At 39.9% G+C, this 24,084-nt stretch overlaps 1 protein-coding gene across 3 annotated transcripts in view; it reads left to right on the top strand.

Annotated features, from left to right (window-relative positions):
- homer3b (homer scaffold protein 3b) overlaps positions 1 to 23,309 on the top strand; it is a 60,245-nt gene extending 36,936 nt beyond the window's left edge. For all 3 annotated transcript variants that reach the window (XM_030432161.1, XM_030432162.1, XM_030432160.1), the window contains 5 exons: positions 197 to 330; positions 5,486 to 5,642; positions 13,896 to 14,006; positions 15,491 to 15,571; positions 18,901 to 23,309. In XM_030432161.1, the coding sequence (XP_030288021.1) occupies positions 197 to 330; positions 5,486 to 5,642; positions 13,896 to 14,006; positions 15,491 to 15,571; positions 18,901 to 19,086 (669 nt within the window). In that variant the 3' untranslated portion in view covers positions 19,087 to 23,309. The remainder of the gene's footprint in view (positions 1 to 196; positions 331 to 5,485; positions 5,643 to 13,895; positions 14,007 to 15,490; positions 15,572 to 18,900) is intronic.
- The last annotated feature ends 775 nt before the right edge of the window (positions 23,310 to 24,084 follow it).

Genomic DNA, 24,084 nt, shown 5'->3' with positions numbered 1-24,084 from the left:
ATCCACTTTAGGCAAAATGGACGACTAGTAGTCGCACCCTGCCATGAGCTCTTGTCCTCTAAAAGGACAGTTTCTATTAGAGGAGTCTGCAGTGTCATTGATGAGGATTTACATTTAATCCGAGCTGCTGCTGATTTAATTCCATCTTTATAACAGAGCACGTGTCCTGTTTGTGTTTTCATGTGTGTTGGTCCAGTTGTCGGAGGACCGCCATTCTCCACCGCTGCTCACAGTCAACGGGCCGGGCGAGGAGAAGCTGTTTCGCAGCAAGAGTGCTGAAGTGGAGCTGACGGCAGAGAAGGAGAGGGTCAAAAAGATGCTGTCTGAAGGGTAATGACGATGATTTTTTTCTAATTTAAACCTCATGCATCACATCAACTGGAGAAAAAAGTCTTAATCGTCTTAATTATTTCAAGACTAAGCCTAACTGTAAAGCCTTGATAAGCCCTTCCTATATTTAACTTTCATCTTTACATGTCAATGTAGTTTCACACCGTGATGTCATTATCTATTAACCCCCATATCTATCGAAAATGGGTTGATGTTCTGTCATCCACAAAACATTTCTGGAGCTTCACAGCAAAACGGTGTTACAGCATTCTCCTAAACAACTGAAGTAGATGGGGATTTGTTTTAAAACATGAAAAACAACTGAAAAAAGTCACTCGTCCAGCGTAATCCAAGTCTCCAGAATCCCAGGGTTTCCAAATTGATTTGAACCTATGTCATTTTCGCTCTTGTTGAAGCCAAAAAATGTTGCCATAGCTGCTGAGCTAAAAGCATTAGCACGCACCCTGTTTGAAGTGGGTGCACAAGCTTGGCCCTGACTGACAGGGTGAATAACATCTTTTCAAATCAGTCAAGGATGTCAGAGCTTTTGGAGACATAGATTTTTCCGTGCGGGCAGCAAGTCAACTTTTGAGGTAGTTGTGCTTGATTTGAGTATTTCCGTTTTCTGATTCTTTATACTTTCACTACATTTTAAAAAAAAATAAATAATAAATTAATTATTAGGTATGGTGCAGTTTTCTGCATAAGAGCCAAAGTAGCACATTTTTAATGAAATGATTTTGCTTGCAACCAGAAAAGCACTGATTCCAAATGATCACTAAAAATGCTAAATATCAGATCCAATAAACGGCCAAGCCAATTTACTTTTACTTTTATTTTGGATACTACTATATGACTCAAGTACTATTCTTTACTGTTTTACTCAAATATAACTCTTGCGTATTTTATCCACACTGGTTTGAAGTTCTTCAGTTTAGGTTTGTAAGTATTTATCTAGTTATAGCTTTTCATTAACCTCATTAGCCTTTTACATTGCATTACTTACCAATATCCTGCAATAATCAGAACATGGGTCAGACTAACAGCACTTTTCAGATGTTACTTTATTCACTGTGATGCACATGTGTCTATAGAATTCTTTTTCATGTGTAAGACTGAAAAAAAGACGGAAAAAATTTAAAATTTCCACCAGAAAGACTAAAAAGCCCATCTGTAGATCACTGTCCATAACACAGTTTGTTAAACATTTGGTGCGGTCTGCATCTCCTTCTCAAGGATTATTCCTTACACCCCTCACTGCTGTTTCGTAGATAGTTTTGCTTTTGGTTCAGTCGAAAATTCACTTAAAAAAATAAAAAATATATTTATTTGAAAAAACATGGCAGAGATACAGCCACAGGAGAAGGAGAAAGACAGGGTCAGCACGAAGTGAAAATTTACACTCAGAGCTTCTGATGATTATGAACGAGTATTTGGCCTCAAAAGGATTCAGCAAAAGGAAAATACATGGAAATCAAACAACAGGGAGAGCAGCAGATGTGTGTCGGGGAGTGCTGTAGTGAACATGTATCTGTTAGAGTTTAGAAAGTTTACTACAAAGGTTGTAATCCTGTCTCTGGCGGCCAGTTCGGCTACATGAGCAGATGCAAATGCCCGTGGTGCTTTGTGAGATTCGGCACTCACTGAGTGAAACTCTGACTCACTCTTTAAATGCCTTAATGGTTTGTCTGTAAGTGGAGGACAGGAAACAGAGATTACAAGCCATTAAGCTCCAAGGCATTGAAAGAGTGAGTCACAGTTCTCTACATTGTTATTTTAATAATATGAATGTTTATAGAATGGTAATCTGCACCACAACGCAGGATTGTTTCCTTTACGTGATCGGAGCAGCTTGTGAGAAATTAGCAAAAATTGTCGTTAATTGTCAATATCATTTAAATGTCAGAAAAGATGGATAAAAAGTAGGATCTGCACCATAGACGAGCCGCTTTTCCTTCCTCCTGTGGCCCAACTCTACATCAAAACTTGCTGAAAGCTGTTCACAGGTTTTTGAAATAACAAACAAAACTGACAACATGCCTTCTTGGCACAGAGAAGGAGTTTTACAGTGACTCTATGTGTTGTTTGTGGATTTATTCTACGAACAGTGCATACTGTTATCCATCCAGAGAGGCGAGCTGGTGCCCACATAACAACCGAGGTGTTTCTCTCTGAAATGAGGGCTGTTATTTGACACATTACAAAGGAGCTGACAGCAGAGGATGGAAAATATTTTGTAAATGTGAACAAACTGTGTAAGACGAGCTCAGATTCTTAAAATTCTGGTGCGACGTGGTAACTTTTTGACACGGGGTGTGAATACACCATTCTGCGTTAAAACATCCAAAAGCAACTCAACCTTTGTGTTGTGTACTTTTATTGTCCCAAATGTTTCCCAAAATGTTAAAACCCAGAGAAATTCACCGGTTTACTCAGAGTAACTGTGCATTTCATTAGGTTGCTGTCACCAAATGTAATACAAATACACTTTAAAAACGTTAACGCATCTGTGAACATTTGTGCCTGAGTCGCATCAGATGGATTTTCAGCAGCAGTGGTTGTTAAATGGTGTGGACATCAAGCAGGAACATTTGTGTTTATTTGCATTACTCACACTTATCTGCCATTGCTTACGTTAGCAAGCAATGGCACACAACGAAATTGAATTCAGTAGGCTATCGTTACACACCAGAGTGAAGTTCTCTCTCTTCTTTCCCCCTGTCCTCTCTGTTACATTACGATCATGACTTAAACACTTCCCATCCAGCTCCAGCCGACAGTACAGATCATAAACACCCGAAATGCTTATCACAATCGCACACCAGCCCACATCAGTACAATATTTATTTTATATATTACTATTTTTTTTTAAATGTACAATTTCCTATATTTTAACTTATGCATTATTTATGTATTTAACATTAGGATTAACCTGCTTCATTTAGTTAGGAGCGATCATCTCCAAGTATCAGCAGTTCTGCTGAGTTCAAGTGCTCCTCGGATGGTCGTATTTCCTGAGTGGCAAATTCGTTCTTTGACTTGGCTGTATGTTCATTTGCATCATGTCGGAATTTGGGAGAAACATGGACGCCAAAAATATGTAATTTATCATTAACCGCTGTTTCCAGTATTGGAGTGACGAGGAGGAGCAAAGGAAACGATCCAGTGACTTATACAATAAATTAATTTTACAGAAATGTCTTGCCATCAACCCAGTGTTTACTTTCATCCGCCATGTTTCAGCATCATATGACGTCAACTTGGCAACGCACATTTTACGTTGCACTTCCACAATTCAAGGAAATGATTTAGACTTTTGACTCTTTTTCTCATTTCTTATTTTCTTGTGGGATTTTCTTTTGTGCATATTGTTTGAGCATTATTGAAGGGAGTGAATCAGTGCTCCCCTCAGAGAAAACAGCCCCCTCAGTGTGCCTCTCTCCTCCATTTCTGCAAGAAAAGCTCACTGAGGTGACAGTGAGCTTTTCTTCTAGGAAATATAACATCATTGATAAACTAGAAGAATGGGAGTGAGTCATTTTCAAGTATTTAACAGAAAGAGAAAAGTGCAGACTGCATGAAAACCACACTACAAGTGACCTTCATGTTGGTAGCAGCTCATAATTACCCTCATCATGGTGCCTATCATTGATCACTCAATCTTCCGATTGAGACCGAGAAGCAGAAAACCACTCATCCTGTGCTGCTTTATGACCTATTATCCCAGCGAGATTGTTATGATTGTTTTATGCCGACACAGGCTTTCTCCTGTTGCTATGGTGAATAGTTTCGCGGGTGCCGAGCTGTTAATTTCGACATCCTGTTGAACCCTCCATCTTCTCATGTGAAAGCTCTCGGGTTTAATAAATATCCCCACTGAATCCTGACCTTTTACAGGCACTGATCCATCTTTCCCACATGTAATAAAAGGAGAACACATCACCTGTGCTGGTTTCTGATAGTTCTATATGGTCTCTGTAGTTCTCTTTATGCAAAAAAAAAAAAAAAAGTGGAAACATCTTTAAATATCGATGCTGAATATTTGGAATGGTTTCAATACTCATTTTCTATAGCATCGATACAGATCCTTTCCTTCTTCTTCTTCTCTCCGTTTAGTTAGTTTAGATGGCAACCAGGATCAAGGTGTGTTACTGTCACCTACTATTGCAATGCCAAAGAAATAGAAATGATTTAGTGTTGGGTTATTTAAGCAAATTATCATCAAAATATCAATCTTTTATTTTTAAATATCACAATTATCTGTACATTGTGACGCTCCAGTCGCCAGAATCAGTGCTGGCAATATGCCATGACATTTCAGGTTCAGTAATCAGTTTTATCCCGTGACAATGCTTCGTCTATACTCTGGTTAGGTTTATGCACAAACACCTGGTTAGGGTGAGGAAACGATCTTGTATTGGCTCGTCTTGGGTTGACACAAACATGGCAGGAAATGTCCCGACTTCTACAGTCTTGAACTGTTGTCAATGGTTTGGCATTCTTTTTCGCATGTAGCTCCTCCCCCATTGCCTCCTCCTCCCCATACGACAGTCAGGTCATAATCATGTAATGTAATGTGTTATAAGACATTTTGTAAACTGTTCACATGGTTCGTAGCCTTCACAAATGCTAATGTATCTGTAGTTTGCGGAAACATTAATTGCCAACATTTTATCCTGGCGACTGGGCTGGAAATGAAGGTTACGTAAGGGTAATTAACAACTGAGTCATCTGGCTCTATCTCAGACTTCTCTGAAAACATAAAAAACATAAAACGCATGAGCTTGTGGCTCCTTAGAATCAAACAAATGTCCTTCAAATTTCTCCAAACAGATGGTGCAGCATTACCTCATTATCATCTGCAGTTTGCTCAGCAGCAATGCTTCTTTCGGACAGTAACAGCCGACCAGTATTAGGTCTGTACAGCTGCATCAATCAATATTAATTATCACCTGACAGCTTCTGCAGCTCATCTTAGCAGTTAGGAGTGCTTTACCATTTTTCAGCTCATTGTTTTGGTTTCACCGCTCCAAGCAGTTCATCAGTGACATTTCTGGCCTCAGCGGGCAGCAATAAATCTCTGATAAACTGACTTCACATCACGTGGTTTCAACCAATCAAAAAAGAATCAGGTCTTATTGTGACTTCTCCTCAGGTCGATGTGTGAGATAAACCTGGAGGCTGAACTCTTCACACTGCAGGACAGTAACGCAAAGCTGGTGGCGGCACTGCAGGAAGCCAACAGCAGCGTGGAGCAGTGGAAGAAGCAGCTCGCTGAATACCAGGAGGAGACCGACCGCCTCAGAGACCAGGTGACGTACACAGCCTCTGATCACAGTGAAAGAGAGAGATAAAACAGAGATATACTCTGGCTCTGATTGGCTACATCCTGCCTGTTAAGTAATGCGCATATGCAACTCACACCAAAGATTGAACAGAGGCGAGATGTCTCACTTTGTTGCTAAAACGGAGCGTTCAAGACACAGTGTGAAAAGGAGTACTGCAGCAGTCTACCACATGAAAAATACTGTGGTTTTTTTTTATCAAAGTATGTAAACCTATTCTACTAGGACCCCCAAATAAAAGTATGAACCTGAAAATTTGCATGATATGACCTCTTTAACTTTTTTCGTTACTGTTTAGAGGCCAACAGCAAATAAACTAATGCACCCATTTGGAAAAATCAGTCATTAACCATGTCTCAGCGATATAAAAGACCTGGCACCAGAATACAATCCCAAGAATCTTGAAATGATGGCGTTTATGTCCCTTCCTTTCTTTTTCTCTGAGTATAAGCTTCACAAGCTAACTCTTATTGCAGGGCTATTGTATCATATGCATCATACACACTAACACTAGAACTTGGCCATTTAAATACATGTCGTGCAAATAAATATTTAAAGATGTAAGCTTGCACAAAACAAGATAGTCCAGCTCCATGAATGTGGTTCGACTTGAGTGTTTTCATATCGTCGCTGAATTATGCGACGCTCCGCTTCTTGTCAGTCACTTCCCACCCAGAGGAGGAAATTTGTCCTCCAGCAAAACAAGTCACAACATAAACTATTTTGTCACATCCCTGTTTTTATTTAGGGCATCTACATCAGCTGCACAGCAGTTCATTTCAGTGGGGATAAGTAAAATTAATGCATAAAAAACTCTGAAAAATGCGATCGGGATAATAAACTAGATCGGTAGTATAAAATACACTTTGCTTTATCACTCGGGTTTTAGGAGGGATGATCAGGATTATAATTTAAAGCGACCACAAATCTGTCTCCACACGGTTTAAAAAGGTAAATCAGGTGAAAATAAACTCTCAAATCAAAACCTGAATACAGGGTATGATTTTCTTCTATGAATTATGTTCCTGTTGTGTGTGACCACTGACAGTGACTACATATTATGCAGATTTTTTTGTTCAGACATCCATAACTATCACGCTAAAATCCCTATGCGGACTTTGTCTCTTCCAAACTGCAGATGCATTTTTCATCCAGCCCCCCCTCCTTGGAATATTTCTGTTGACAGGCTCCCGTGATAATCGCAGAGCCCGAACGCAGACATTTCATCTTTAATTTAGAGAGAGTCAAATTATGCCCTTGGTCAAGCTTAACAAGGCTTCTCCAATGCGACAGAATGAAGTGCTGCCGCAACGGGCAAGCAATGGAGCTATTACCACCAGTGACAGAAAACCGGTCCTTTATTTTTAGCCGGCGTTGTGGTTTCATCTATCTCCGAGTCCAGGTGAAGGTTGCCCCACCGAACACACACTCACTCTCACACACACACACATTGCAGCAAAGTCAACCAGGTGGCAGGAAGTGGAGCAGGCCTCTAGGGTTTGGCAAAGAGGTGTTTTTTTTTTTTTTCTTTTTGGGACAGGACACCCTATACTGCCCACCCCCTCCCCCCTCTCTGCCCCAGTTAGAGGAAGAAGATAAATCATCGTAGGAGCAGAAGGAGAGAGGTTGGCTGGCTTTTTCTCCCTAGTCACACTCCCCCCCCCCCCATGTTCATGGTTATCCACAGCAGAAGGGCTGGAGGTTTATTTTCTGGGTTTGTGGGTTGACTCTTGCTGACCCCTGCTCAGTTTAAACACATCGCGTATTGGACTGTAATAGGCCAGACATTGTGGTATAGTTCAGGATCAATGGAAAGGATAATTTTTACATCATAATTTACCTTTCCACTGAATAAACAATTCAATCATCATCAACACTACGTGATTATCGTGGCCTAAACAATTAACGGTAACAGTGTTATTGTGACATTTACACAAAGATTTAAACAGAATGTTTTGTCAGATTCATCTTTTGCTTTGTTTATTGTTTGTTTTGTCTCTTTCTTTGGGAAATTAGTTAAAGTCAAATATGAGTGAGGGGATGTGGGGAGAGTCTGTAGCCATAACTGTACAAAAGCGTACAAATACAGCGATTCTGTCAATGAATTCTTCTGTTTGATAGTGCGGGATAACGAGGGTTAAGTTAAACAGAAAGATGTTGCGCAATAATATCATATGTGTATTAATGTACACACCATTTATAAATGATGGTTGTTGTGGTTCTATAAGATTTTATGTGAGATTTTAAATGAAAGTCTAAAAGGTTTATTCATCTGCAAAAAGCGAGTGTTTGTGACTGAATGGAGTATATACGTTTTTTTTAAGCCATTAAGCAAACGTCATCATTGGACTCAACCATAATCCAAGATGAACATACAGACATCAAGACATCAGACGGAAAGACGTTCCTGATTTAACTCTGCAGAGTTTAGTTAATAATATAATAATATCTGACGAGCCGGTGCTCACTTTTCCACCATCTGTTTTCTTGGCGCTGCATCTGCGTTGACATCTTATTCAGCTCACTGCTCCCACACATATATACAAATATTGCTGGGAACAATACTTTGGAAAATAAATCAGTTTTCCAGGTCCCTCTGCAGTGTGCAGTTCAGAGACATTAACTGGTAGCTGGTTGCTTCAGAGACTAGCTGGTTCCTCCGGGGACAGAAGCTGTCACACACCGAGTGGATACGAAGGAGTTTAGTCCCCTGAGATGATGTGGACCCCACCTCCTCTTCCACCCACGGCAGTTTGCTGAAGCTCGCCTTGGATGGCATGTGACATAGCATAGTGTGGAATCTATGATTGTCTGTGAAAATGCAGTGGAGATGCGAAGGGGAGGGACAGGGAAATATTAACATGGGAGCAGGAAACCCTATCTTCCCTCAAACACACATTTACATTTCACACATTCAATTGAGCAAAAAAGCAATAAGCAGTAACCTGCATTGTGACAGACATTAGAATAACCAAATGATCAAGAGTTAAGGTGTCATTGTTTGAATTCATCTGTTTTACTATGAAAGTAAACCTTTTCTTCTTATGATCTAAGGTGTCCTTGTCCTTGGGCTGTTAAGGACACAGCAGCAAATCTACACATTAAAGGCTACAACAAACTATCATTATTATTAATGAATCTGCCAGTTATTTATCTCAAGACAACCGAATGGTTTGGTCTGTAAAATTGCGGAAAATTGTGGAAAATGTCCGTCACAATTTTTCAAAGCCCCAGGAAACATGTTTAAATTTCTTGCTTTGTTTGACCAGCTGTCCAAAACCCAAAAGTCAGTTTACTCCTGGCATTCCTGGCAAATTTAAAATGATTCTCGTAATTATAAGTTACTGTGTGTAAAAGATGAACAGACAACTGGCACGCAACAGTAAATGGCGAGCAGATGTTTCACCTGTCGGCTCTGATCATGTCAGAAGTCAGGTTTCATCTGTAGTAGCTGACAGTGAGTCCACTCTGACATGCAAAAGCAAATCTGATCAAGTTAATGCAGCACTCACCATAGTCAGTGTCGTGTTAACCTTTTTTTTCCCCAACAAATGATCTTAATGGGAAGACTGTCATGTTGAGTCTTAGTCCTGTCTCCATGTTTTAGGGGATATACACACAGACTGTTACGTTTTGAATGATGGGGGTCAGTAGAGCCAAAGTCAGATTTAGAAAACATGACACAGAAATGTTTGGGATGCTGAATAAAATGCAGCAATCTTCATTTTCTGCTACTTTATACTTCCACTCCACTACATTACTTTAGCTACTAGTTACTTTGCAGAGCCAAAGCAGCACATTTTAAATTGATTAATTTGATCAGCAACCGGATTAAAAAACACAGATTCTGACCATCGGAAAATGCTGAATGGCAAATCTGAGAGGCAAAGCCAGGGCAGTAACCGTTCGACCTTTAGTATACAGTATACACGTATGTACATTATTCTTTTACTTTTAATACTTAAATACATCTACTGCCAGAAAGATACTTTTGATATTAAAGTAGATTGACTATCAGATACTTCAAGACTTTTACTCCAGTGCTATTCGTATGGGTGACTTTCACTTTGACCAAAGTAATATTTTAACATGATATCTTTACTTTTACTCAAGTTTGACTTTTGGGTTCTTTTTACAACACCGGTAAAACGTTAATAAAACCAGAATGCAATCCTGTGCAAACAAACTGTTTACCAGTAAAGGTTTGATTAAGTTTTCCTCAGCCCATTTAGTAAACTCTCCTTTTACTACTTTCAGTCTTCTGTTGCCCCTGACTCCTCTTGTTTTAAACATGTTGATGTAAATTCAGCTCTAGAGTGCATTACTCCACCGAGGCCCACGCTCCCCTTCTGTACTCACTCACAGATAACAGCAACACTAATATGCCGGTTTCCTTCATCAAGATGCATGCATTATCTCCTGTGCAATTAACGAAAATGCTGAAAAATCCCAATCTCGCAAGATTAACGAAAGTGACCGCACCAAAAGTCAATTTAAGTTTAAGTTTTGTGGAAATCCATTCAGTAGTTTTCGTGTAATCCTGCAGACAAACCAACCAACAAACACATGTGAAAGCAATAACCTCTGTGGCAAGTTGATGAGGTTAAACATTAGATATTTTGCCTTTGCACAGTTTTATATGTAATCACGTTCGGTTTTTCAGGGTACATTTTTAGATGTGGTTGTATAATAGGACCCCTCTTAGTTTTTAAATAAATTCGTGTGAAGCTTGTTAACAAATCCCGTTACTTCAAACTGTGTAAACACCTGGGACACAATTAGGTTATTGTCTTAATCTTATTACCTGCAGAGCATGCAAAAATTATAGCATATTATTTTTCTTTTGTTGTAGCAAGGCCCGGTGGGAATCGAACCCATAAGCATTGCAGCTTTAGCACCTTGCTCTGACTGTTGAGCAACAACATCCGGGGAGATAAATGAGCAGATAACCAGCGAACCACAAACTTTGAATCACATCACGTTCGGACTTCAAAGGCTGAGCAGTTTGCCCTTGTTTAGTCAGACTGTCTCTCACCATCTTTGGCTGTTAATAAGTTGCATACAGAGAAGTGGGACAGATTGGGAAAAACATTTTTCATGATTTTCCACGAGGTCACAGCCCTCCAGCAATATCGAAATAAGTAATTAAATAAGATCTTCAAGGCGAAAGAGTTCAGTGGTGTGACCGCTGGCAGAAAAGCTTTTCTCTAAAGAAGTGCGCGTGTGTGTGTGTGTGTGTGTGTGTGTGTGTGTGTGTGTGTGTGTGTGTGTGTGTGTGTGTGTGTGTGTGTGTGTGTGTGTGTGTGTGTGGTGGGGGTCCAAAAGAGATGAAAGAGGGCATGAATCAACAAAATATCATAGACTCATTTGTAGATTGTGCAGCAGAGTGATGCACGATGGAAGCCACCAAAGATACTGAGTCCTTACTAAATGGACTTTTATCAGCTGTGGAAATCACTGTTTGTGTGTGTGTGTGTGTTTGTGTGTGTGTATGTGTGTGGGCGTGTGTGGGCGGATTGTGTAAGCGGTGACCCCTACAGTGCGTTTTCCACATTTCCATCAATATTAATCGTGTGTGACTGTGTTATTGTATTTGTACATTGTACATTGTGTAAAAAACCTTTTAGTGCTAATTCTGCTGATTTCCATATTTTCACTGGAGATGAAGGTTCTCGTGTTGTTCTCTGAATTTAGAAAATTACACATTACGTTAATACAACCTTTTCAAAGCCCAGTCATTGTGTAACAGCTAAAATGAGGTCCCGCTGCTTCAATCTCGTCTTCACAATGGATTTCTGTTTACCCTTTGCCGATTCTTGTTTGCCGTGTTAGCCTGTAAAAAACCTAGTTATATATTCCCATGAAACCTGGACTGATCAGCTTCAGACAAAGGACTCAAAGGATTACATTGCAAAACTAAATCAGACATAGATTTTACAACTCCTGATTGGTTGCAGGCTCAGTCAATTTAAAATCAATTTAACATGAGAGGGCCGCTGTGCTTCAGTGTAACAGCAAGATGTGGAGTTGTTTAGAATTTTGGAAAGTCGTGGTTTCTATATGTCCAGTCTGCTTCTGCCTTTCATCAATCAGGCTCCAAGTGAGAATTATGGTGTTTACAAAGGAGACTTATTTCTTGACAATGCTATTTCTTTTTCGACTGGTGCAAAACATGCTGTTTGGCACAGAATATCTGGTAGGGGTTTACAGATCCAGTCTTATGCCTCATGATCTGCTCCCAGACTCATCTGGGCTGGCCCGATGATGTCAAACATGTTTGATATTTACAATTTAAGACTGGGTGATTACATCTGTATCTTCTGAGGGGTCCTGAGCTGCTAGAAGTCCTGCCAAGCAATGGTAAACATTGTAGCCCTTGAGGCTAATGTTAGCTTGCATACTATTGTTGACAGAAACTTAAAATCTTAGCTCCAGTTCTCCAATAGAAAACCCATGTATACTCTGTCTCCCCACTCATCCAGACTCATTTAACCTTCTGCTTTTGTTTTTTACAACAGCAAGTTGTTGCACCACACTATTGTTTACATCTGCTTCCCCATGAGATCATGTGAGAGTGATCACATGAGGTGGTGTGCAGAGTCGTGTATGGATGACATATTTTTGTAGGCAAAGCGTGAAGTTTGCATCACCCTGATTCCCTCTACAAAAAGCATATGGGATTTTTGAATTGGGTTTTGGATTATTGCAGAAAAGATGTTTATGATACTTACATGTTTTGTTCAGCAAGATAACCTACACAGATGAACACCAGTTTTGTGATTTTCTAAGCGGGCATTTAAACAAAAACCAACACTTTGAGACAAGTGAACCAGAAGCAGCAAAATGCTAACTGATTTCTGGGTTTAAGGACTCATTACTACTCTAACCCTTATCTTGTCCGTAGTGTGTGATGTGCCATTATTTAAAAATCTTGTGGTTTGTTCATGATTTTTATTGAAGAGAAGAACATCTGTGGAGTTTCTCCTTGTGTTTGATGTGACCATATTTCAAAATCAAACTTTAAAAGTCCTGTGGTGTGAGCCCAGCTTCAGTCTGCAGAGCCACGGAGCCACACCTCACTGCTGCACAGAGTGGCATTCACATTTTATTCAAAATGTATATATATTGAATGTATCACGTGTTAAAATCGCACTATATTTGACACTGCAATTGCCTGGTTCCTCAGCAATACACCAGCCAAGTGTGAAGTAAATCATAAATGTGGTATTGTGTTCAGCATGACTTGTGTGCTCTTCTGTCTGCTTGTTCAGAGGCACCTGATCCATAGATCGCCTACACTTTTAATAATATGAACTGTAGTTATGCAGCACTTTTCTTAACAAGGTTACAAAGTGCTTCACGGAAAACTGCTGATAAAAACAAAAGCAAAAGGAAACAACACAGGGATCATGAAACACCAGGGGATGAAATAAAGGAATTGCAAGAGTGGGATGATAAAACCCAGCGAAATATAAATATTCATAAACACTTTCCTATCAAAGATAGTTTTAATAAGGGATTCAATATGCTAATGATGCAGCCTGTCTTGGCTCAGAAGGCAGAGTGCTCGAACAGCAGATGGCCCGGTCACCTCTGGTCACAAGCCGGGATCAGACTCTCAAAACTCAAAACCCCCCAAAAAACCCTTAATATCCAACTTAATGTTTAAGTATATTTTATCATGGAAGGGACACTCCTTTTAACCACAACTGCGATGTGGCGGTCGGTGCACCATCAGTCCGGGCTAGAATATTTCAGCAGCCATGAAACAGACACTAGTGGAACCCTCATGGTTGACATTTCTTATTTTAAGTGCAATGTTTTAATAATTCTATGATATAATGCCATAAAAATGGTTAGATATCCACGAACCCCCTTAGAAATAACTGTCCTAACTCCCTTCATCTAGCGCTTAATTTTGGCTATTTGAACTTCCATTTAAATGTCAGGGAAATAATAGGAACAATTCTAATTTCCATCAGCTTCAGCTGTACGCTATGTTAAGGAAATGTTGGCATGCTAAACTAACGTGGTAAAATTGTAAATGTTATACCTGCTAAACTTCAGCATGTTCATTGTGAACTTGCATACTGACACCAGCAGGTCAAAGCACTGCCACTCTTAGTCTCGTTATCTTGTAAAATGTCTTTAGTACATTGAAAATATAGCTCAGTTGTATTGTTAAGTATGTATTAATATGTGCCTTTGTGTTTGTTCCAGGTGGCAGAGCTTGAGTCCCAGCTGGGGCATCCTGCTGCTGGTCAGACTGGCAGAGAGGAGCTGAATCAGTCACTGGAGGAGCTGGAAGCCCAGCTGAGAGACAAAGACCAGGCAAGAACCCAGTTCACTCAATAAACAGGGATGGAAGTCTCTGGGCATCTCATGATTCACTTAGTTTTTTAAATGCAGAGGGCTATATGACAATGAAAAAACTTAAACACTTTTGATTTCACGATACATGAATTTGTATTATTGTGTTACTACTTGCTGCTTTTAAAGATGCAGTATGTAAGACCTTTACTTTAAAAAATGAAAAGATTGACTAAAATGTTCAACACAATGTGAAGAAACAACAGTTTGGATGTTATGTCAAAGATGTCCACGTATTGTGTTGCAGAGATATCTATTGAAGGTAGCATGCTAACCACCTAGCACCCAGCCACATTGTACCTGCAGAGGTAATACTCCAATAGGAAGCAACACCAACACAAACCAATTGATTCAGCCGTACTGAGCACACAACGTGGTCTTACAAGGTTGTTACAGGCGATCACATTTTCATCCTCAGCCATCCCCATACTGCACAGATTTTGAAAGACGGTCTATAACACACCGGCAAACAAACGGTAATATATTGCCAGTAATCAATTGGATGTTTGTTTTGAAGTTGTGAAAATACAGAGCCTCAGTCTCCATCTAATAAAAGAGAAGAACCTTAGAAACATTTTGTGATAAAGGAAACGTTCAAGTGCCTGTTTGAGTGTGTGTTCTCTGAATCATTTAAGTCTTTAATGAAATCTCTCTGGTTCACAAATCTTGTTTTTGTCCTTGCGAAAAGATAATTACCAAACAAAATGTTCAGAAACCCAAGTGGATATAAAAGAAGAGAATGTGCCTTTTGACTTTAATATATCCCCCTGTAGTTTCGATTTTCTACAAAATCATAAATTTATCCTCAAGGCGCTGTCATTTTTCCTGTTGATTAATTGGTGTGATCAGACGAACAGAGCTTTGAGAAAATAGCATAGTCTCACAAAACACAAAAATGAATGCTGCAAATGTCCAGAGAGCTGCCACCTACATGTTAAAAGAAATCAGGATTGTATGACTCACCTTCAGAACAGTCTCCAAGCCTACTTTGATATGATTCTTATGATGCCAAAGTTTGACCTCGTGAAAATTGTGTGCCTGTATGAGCCAAGTATGTGTCCATCAAGTGGATGCTGGGCAGGCTATGCCAAAAACCTATTTTCCGTGGATAAGTGAAACCGATATTAAAGTGAAATATTTCAAGAAAGAGGCTCGCTGCTGTCCTCCAGCCTCATTAACATAACTGCGTCCATACCGCCATCTAAACAAGTTCCACTTTTAGTAACAGTGGCCTGGGGGGGGGCAACTCCCCCCCCCCCACCCACCCACTGTGAAAAACATCAAGGTGTCCCAAATTTTATCAGCAACCTGGTTTATGATTAATGATTCAGCTTCTTCTTTTAGCAAATGGTGAGACAAATGTTCTGATGAACAGCGATTGGGGATGTGTTGGGAATACGTGTGAACATGGTGTTGTGACAGTTTGAAACGACTGTGTTTTTCAGGAAATTCACAACCTGCAGAGCAAGAAAACAGATGTGGGCGAGCTAGAGAAGGAGAGGGAGGAGGCCATGCAGAGATTGCAGGTAAGATGGCAGAGTATATTTATCTGCTCTTTTGTGAAATGTGTACTGGAGTGCTCAGATTGACTCGCCATGTTGCAGTCACTTTGTCTAACACTCTTGTCTTGGTTGGTAGCTTTCTCCCATCCCTCTGGGCTGTGGGTAAGAAGCAGGCAACAATTTCTCTTTTAACACTCTTCTTCAATCTTCTTTACACAGCAACACTCAGGACTGTTCACCCAACTTCACTCTCTCAGGGTTCACAACACTACTGTCATGTATTAAGCTAAAACAAGGGCCGGTAGAGACTAATACGAAGTCTTAGGCACGGGGGACATGACAAAACGACTGAAATTTTACATGTGTATATATAAAAATAAAATAATGGCTAAAGTCAGCAGGCGATTCCTACATGTTTTTTTAGCTCCATGCCCCGCTGCAGGAGACTATTATAGATCTGAACTGACAGAGCCAGAACAAAAGACTACCTTCCTGTCTCTCGTCTGTGTGTATCTGTCTGACTGGAAACACAAGGCTTAACAAAATAATTAACAATCACTTATAACTCTGTTTTCAGAAAGTGAATATTGGCCCCACAGAATTAAGATTCGGGAGCCAACATTTTCCCTTCTGTATGAGATATTTCAGTAATATCTAGATTCACAAAATGCAAACTCTGATTACAGTGCTGTTAAATGTAGCGTCTGTATTAAGCGAAAAGAAGTTAAAATCCTTTGTGTTTGATGTACTTGTTTATTTTTTGTCTGTTTTTATCTATATCGACCTTTAAGAGATAGCTGTTTTGTGTGAATTTCTTAAGAAATTCTGACCCACTCAGTCTATTTTCAAGGCCACAGCTCTTATCAAACGTGATGAAGGAGACGGGTTGGTCCTCATGGAACTAATGCAATCCTGAGCAACGCTCAGAGGTTTTGGGAGTGTTTCTTTCTCGTTAGCATACAGTAATTAAACCAAATTAGCAATGCATAGAATTAGTTCTCTTCACCTACATTTTCATTCTTACTTCAGCTTGTATAATATTGCAGAAAAGAGGGAACACTACTTCCTCGACGGGGAGGGAGATCATAGCGTTTCATCTTCAGTTTGAATAGAGACATTCATCTCATCAATTTTTTTTTTTTTTTGCCATTCATACTTGTGATTTAGTAGCTAAGAGGTCATCATTTCCAGTCCTCAAAGGATTTTCTTTTCAATCTTGCAGCACAAGCTTTCTTTCTTTCTTTCTGATTCCTACTCTGCAGTCATTACTCATGCACCTGCTTTTGTTGTCTTCACCTTATGACATTCTTTTAAATGAACATGTTCCCATCATTTTATGTAGGGTATTAATAACATTGTCTTGAGTTTTTGAATGGCAAAAGTGTTGTCTTTTCCTGGTTTAAAGGCTGCGTTACACTAAAGCAATGTGATTTTGTCAAAATAAGTCCTAGTATGTATGATGTGCTTTTTATGGAGATTTCAAAATAAATAAACTTATTAATCCTGAAGGAAATTCTCGTGCCAGAGAATGCTCAAAAATACAGTATCAACAGCATAAAACACAATAGAGTGAGGATAAGAAGTGTGAAAGGAGTAAATTCTGACATCAGTGCCTAATAGAATTACAGGAAAAAAAAATTACATTTAAGAAAAATGCTAAACTACAATTAAAAACAAAACTAAATATAAAAGTACATACAATGCTATTGAGAAGTAATAAAATTAATATCCCACATGATACTGAGAGTAATGTTGCACATTACATATCCAGTAAAAATGCACAATATATAAAATATCAAGGCATATATCGTGCATTGTGCTATAGCCTAAAAATATCACAGTATTATGTAAAGGCCAAATTGCCCAGCCTTAGTTCCTTCACCTCAATTATATACGACTGGTGGGAGAACGTCGAAGTGGCGGTGATTTCCAAATCTCAGCAAACAAAGAAAAATGACACAAAAGACACCCACACACCCAAATCTGTGCAAAACGCTACCTAATTAGCAAGCAGTCAGTCAGAGACCTTCTTAAAGGCCCGGAAAGGCAGCAAGTGAACCCAGCAGCATGAGTGGTTAAAATCCCTGCAGATAAAACCAAAAGTATCTGCAGGAGGAGATACTTTAATTCCAATAAAATATGCCCAGAAGTTGTGGTCTCGGTTGGATTGTAATGTGTAGACTAGAATCTTCCTCATTGTAAGAAACACAATAGTCCTAGTTCTGCAGAGTGCTGACCGGCTGTCAAGCTGTTTTTCTGCTATTCTCCAAACTCAACTGGGCCACACTGGCGACTAATGGAAAATCAAAGCACTGCTACTGTACCTAAAAGAAACAGCCCAGTTCAGAACAGCAGCAGAGAACCAGGATCTGAGGGCTTCAAGGAGAAAACTAATTGTGTCGAGTTTTCACTGCTAATGCAGAAAAATTATACTGGATGCATACTGCTTAGCCTTTATTAGGTCTTCTGTCAATTTTAGTCGTGGTTATTAGTTTGTGATTTATGTTTATTCACCGTCGACCTTTGCTGTCCTTGTGTTCATTCCATAATATATCTACTGCTGCATTCGGCATACAGAATGACCTTTGCCGTATAAACAGTTTAAAGCCAATAAGCCTGATGGGACATTCTCAGTGAACTTCATTTCAGTCAGCAGCCACAGGGAATGAGGAATTTACAGGCATTTTAAGGGTAACTTCTTGAGGAGTAATACTGCATGTATGAAAAAGGCTAAGTTGCATTGTGGGTAATGTGTCAGATTTTGACAGGCAGTCCAATGGTCTGTCATTGCACTCGGCTGGTTTCGATTTAAAAACAAATGCTCAAAATTTAACCAGAGAGATACATTACCCACAATGCAACTCAGACACTAATTGACATTAGTGGAGGAAATGTATCACATTACATGCACCTTCCTCTGGATTATTTTGTAATAACTGTTTTCCCATGTGCAGTAATACTCCTCATTTTATACAGTAATCACACTTCAATGTATAAAACTGGTGGAGTTGCCCTTTGAGTAAGGCCAAGTTGGTTCTTCTTCATCCCTTCAGAAGTAAACTGTATCGGCCAAAGTGCCTTTAAACAAGGTGCTGTACTTGTGAATGCTCCAAAGCAGACTTTGTTCCTTTACAAAAGATTATCCTGGCAAAACCCTTTTTTCACCAGAGAGAACAGTTTTGATCTGACATAGAAAAACATGTCCTCTCTTGCCCATCAGGGCTTCTGTAGCTACTGCTAATATCACAAAAATAGACAAAATGTGGAGAGCTTGGACAGCAGCCCATGCAGAAAACATCCACAAACACACCCAGATACGAAAACACTATTAACAACAATTGATGTGTCTGCAGGATGTGGAGAGACGAAACACTGAGTTGGAGGATCAGGTTCAGAGTGCTGAAAAGACACTGGCCTCCAGCCGCGAAGACCAGAAGGAGGCGGAGGTCGAGGTCCGACGTATCATCGAGGTCCTGGACGTCAAAATCTGCGACCTGAACGACCTGAGACAGAGCCTGGCCAAACTCATCGATAAATAGCCACAGCGTCGTCTGGGTTGCATCTCCACAGTCAGCGCTGGTTTCATCCATGTGGCTTTGATTTGTGTGTCAGCAGAGCAACAATCAAAGCGGCATGGAGGAAAACATGCAGGTGTTTACCTCCATGGGTCTGTTTGGTTTTTTTTTTAAGATCACTGCAGGTAAACAACAGGAACCTCATAAAGGTGCTAAGTGCAAAATAAAACATCTGTACTGTACTCATTGTTACATTTACTACTCTAACGTGGTGTAATTATGAGACAGTCAGTCAGAACGATGTAATTGGCTACTACCACTTGTTTTTCTATATCATAATTCCCTGCAGCTGCATGTTTTTGTTGATTTCACCAGGCTTTTACTCTTTTCACCGTCTGCCATCACTGAAAACTGACAGCGCGTGATCCGTTAGCTGTGGAAGAACAGCGCCCTCCTCCTGTTTCTGATGCTATAGCAGTGTATTCTGTTCTAATCTGACCCGGTGGTTTACAGTTTTAAAATGCTGAGTGGAGCTGAAAGCCTTTTTCAGTGATGGTCTCAATTGTCCATGGTAATAATGCTAATGTCTCAAAAGGACTGAGGTAATGATTTACTGATTGCAAACAATACACGAAGCACCTTTAAAAGAGGACTCACACCGAAGCCGATTTTAAGCTTGTTATTCTGCAAAAGCAGACATTTCCAACAGGTGTCAAAGGATTTTCTACTTGTTTATCTTTGAGTGATCGCCAGTCCACTTGTATTAGTGTGTTTTCACCTGATTAACAGACAAGAGGAGCATTAAAACTAGGAAAGAATCACAAGATCTGGCGGTGTAATAAAGCCAGTGGTGCCCCGTTTTCCTGCAGAGCCAGAGGTCTGAACCATTCATCTGTGTCGAGGCAGACGGTTAGACTGCAGTCCTGTAACAGCAGGAGTCACATGTACACAAGTTTAATGGACAATTAGAAATGTACACCCTTACTTTACATAAATATTTATCATAATTCTGAACATTTGGTTTATAGAAACAACAAAGCGATTGTCTTTGTTCCCTCCTCTGCAGTCTGAGGTCTGCACAGTATAATAGCCCTGTATAATTAAATCCTTAGATCTGCATTTTCTCATGTTATTGGCAAATCTCAGAATGGGTGAGACAACTGAGGGAAAAGCAATCAAGACAAGCTATACAAGTAAAATGTCTGCTTTTACACAATAACAACTTTGACTTCGTGCTGGTGACATCCTTTTCTTTCGGCACTGTGGAGATGCACGCAGTAGAGGTTTGGTCGGGGTAAGGACACATTGAGGCAAAGACCCTGAATAAAGTCACCTCCAGTTCACCGTCAGCAGCCCGGACTGGCCTCACACCAGCCAGATCATCAACAGTCTCAGAGATGCAACAACCTGCTCACATTCTATCTTCTGAGGATCGCCAGCGTTCATGTTTTATGAGGACGGCTCTTCCTCACCACTTATTCTATTATTCATGTTTATCGATGGGTTGCTCACAGTTGGGGTGGGAAATCAACGATGGCGACGGGCCAAATTGCTGGTAAATTCAAGCTGCAGCTGCTGGCTCTGCCCTCTGCATCGGGCCACTTTGACAGGTGCATCGGCATGTGAAGAAGGCTCCTGATGTGTCAGTGTGGCCTGTGGACGGAGTCGCCATTTCCCACCCCGATGCTGTTGAACCCAAGATTGCACTTGATAATGTTTGTGCCAAGTTTTTCCTTGTTTACATTTGTCTGCGTTCACAAAATTACCAAGATCTACTTTATGTGCTTTTTTTTTTCCTGTGTTGCTCAACACTACTATTTACCATAATAGTAATAATAAGCCCAGAGAGAGGATCAGGGGTGCTGCAGTGCATAGATCACTAGGAAAGCACTGCATGAGCTCTGCAGAAGCCTCGGACCTGCCAAGGAATGTGAAGGTGTGTGTGTATATGTGTGTGTGTGTGTGTGTGTGCGCGCACAATACTTGGTGTGCAAATGGAGACTGCTCGAGTTAAAAAAGCACAACTGCAGTAGTTTTAGTGTTAGGGTACTTAAATAACGTGGCTGTCAGCTTTGTATGTGAACTTCTGATGCACGGTATCTATCGATCTTTGCTTCTCGCCCCCTGATGAGTTATTGATTTCTTCTCATGACAGTAATATAGGTACAAATAAGGCGCAGTCCTTTGCAGCTGATGATGCAGGAACTGCCAGGATAATAACATGTCAAAATGTGACTTAAACATGTCATAATTATTAGTGTAATAAACTACCACAAGCATCCCATTATAACAATCATCTGCAATTATTTGTTAAGATTTTAGAAGAAAATGCCTCTATAGTTCAGCGAGCCCAATAAATATGGAGGGAAATTAGTCTCATACTTTTGGGTACTCATGAAAGTGTGTTCCAATCCGCGCACACTTGCGAAGCAACATGAACACACATTGAACAGATTTACCAATGCACACATCACAACCTGTATAAATGGATATTTTATGTACTTAAGCATCACAGATGTGACCAGTTTCACTCTCAAAAAGTCCCATGTGTATACAAATGTCAAAAAATATTTGTGACATTCTTTTATATTTATTGACAGATGGTTAAATGTGTGTGCGGAGATCAGGTTACATTTACGAGTGGACATTCGAGACATTTTTCACGTCTTAGGCGATCCACAAATGTATGCTGCGTTTAAGTGCCGGTGGAAAACTGGGTTAGGGTTGGCGTCACACAGCAATTACAACGAATGTATTTGCCAAATATTGACTCTACACAGTAGCCTTTAAATCAGGGCCGGTTCCATTTTGCCCCTCAGATGTTTTGAGTTAAAAAGGCTTTTTAAACTGTTATATTGTCTATGCTGTTTATTTCTTATGAGTTTCAATTCTCTTTGAATATGAAGGATCCCTAATTATTAAGATTTTTATCATAATCAAGCCAGTCAATTATGGGAACTTTACATCCTAGTACCATTTTTCTTTTTAATACTACCAAAGGTATTTGTATGGAAACCCATTTCAGCCAAATATTGAAATGTAAGTCATAATCAGGAAATAAAAAGTCATTATTATGATATATAAAGAAAAGTAAATTATGAGGTTAAGTAAAAATTAATAAATAAGAAAAATCAGTGACGGCCCACTGTTAAGCTTCAGTTCTGGTATTCTAACAAGTTTGGCCACTCCTGCCATATATGTATATGATTTAAATTAGCTACTGCTGCTGGACATGTTCTTCCACTGGGAATAGTCGGTTTCAGCAAAAAGTGGAGCTGCGCGCTTTACATACATATTAATTTCTCTCCTTTTCTAAAAGTTATTGTACCTTCAGTCCCACAACGCTGGCGTTTCATAATTTTGACAGGTTACTACACTACCTGGGAGTTCTGACATCAGCTGATACATGCAAACATCACTAAATTAGCAATAAAGTTTCTAGCATAGATGCCTGTTAATAGATAATACCAGTAATCTGTAGGTAATTAGAACTCCGTAGAGCCTGTTCTCATCCATTTGAATATCAGTACCGTTTTCCGCAGCTGTGGTCTTTTTTAATGGCTTCTCCAGTTAGCTACAGATTAGAACCAGCCTTTAATCAAGCATGAAGAAAATGCATCGGAGGCCATCAGCTCCTCTGCTCGAGCTCCTCGTGGTAGATTTTGGAAACACTTCACAACAAGTCTTTTTACAGTGCATCATTAAGGCACAGTAACACTGTACATGCATTAGGAGTACTTTCTGTGTATGCATAATGGGGGAAATGAGACTAACTGCAAGACTGTATTTCCAAACCGGTGTCTGACCTCTGTTTAGAGGTTGCAGGGGGTGACATTTTCGACCAAACACGAGAGGCATGGATAGGTATTACTTAAAAAATAGCAATAAATGGAAGATGTTTTAATAACCTCCTGGAGTACACTGAAGTAATGCCTTTTCAAACATCTGTTGCCAGCTACAAGAGAGAACGCAGTACCAAAGATGCACCACTGTCATGCAGAAGACATCAACTGGAATAAACACACAACTTTATTTTTGGTTTAACATTTGACTCAAAATACCTCAGAATACTTCAGTTTCATTTGGTAAATGGAAAACGACTGGTCAACTGGTGTTCAAGGTCACGATTTTGTTGTTTCGTGTATTACTGAATTGAGAAGAGCAGGTGTTTGTATGGAATTTGACAATGTGAGATGAGTTCCTTATATTTGTATAGAGCTGTTTAACATTAAAACTCATGCAGTCACGGGTGTTGTGTTTGTGTGATTGGAGGGCAAGAAACGCAGGCTTGTGCAATTAAGCATTCCTGAAGTTTTCATCTCACATTTCTGAATGATTATTTTTTTCCTTCCTCATTACATAACAATGTTGAAGTACACATCTATGCAACACTGGGATGCTACCCTCTAACTGAAGTTACATGGTGCAGAAACAAGTGACGGGGTGGAGTGGCTGAGAGTTACATAATGTTGCTTTAAGAGCAGGTGGCACGTATGACACTGAATTTTTATCAGCTGATAAACAGCAGCTGGTGTCTGAAATGCTGCGATAAATATCTTTTTAGCGTTGGCAGACAGTACAGCATCTTCTCATTCTGATTCAGCCACCAGCAGCCATGTGAGAAGTGTTTTAGTCTGAACTGTTAATGATGCACTTCGCACACGTGGTATTTATGCGTGCTGCAGTCCTGTTATTCAGGCTGACACCAACGGTGTGTGTGCCAAATTGAAATAAAGTGGAGACCACGGCCAACAAGTACAAACCGGCACCGTGTCTGTCAAGTTTTGGATTGCATCCACTGTTTTCAACCAGTGCCAGTTCCAAACAGCAGGTTTACTGAATTACCCAGATAACTCAGTGTACAGGCCTCTGATGAGGACAATTTACCAATCTCTTCTCATGAATATTCTAATATGGGCACATTTGGCTAATAGTAACAAGTATACAAATCTTGTCACTTTTAGTTTTGCTTGCAGCTGAGATCACCCTGCACAGCCTCACGACTGTATTTCACATATTACG

This window comes from Sparus aurata, chromosome 11 (assembly GCF_900880675.1).
Source record: "Sparus aurata chromosome 11, fSpaAur1.1, whole genome shotgun sequence".
NCBI lineage: Eukaryota > Metazoa > Chordata > Actinopteri > Spariformes > Sparidae > Sparus > Sparus aurata.
The sequence above is the reverse complement of the archived record's forward strand: the minus strand, read 5'-3'. Positions and strand labels throughout refer to the sequence as shown.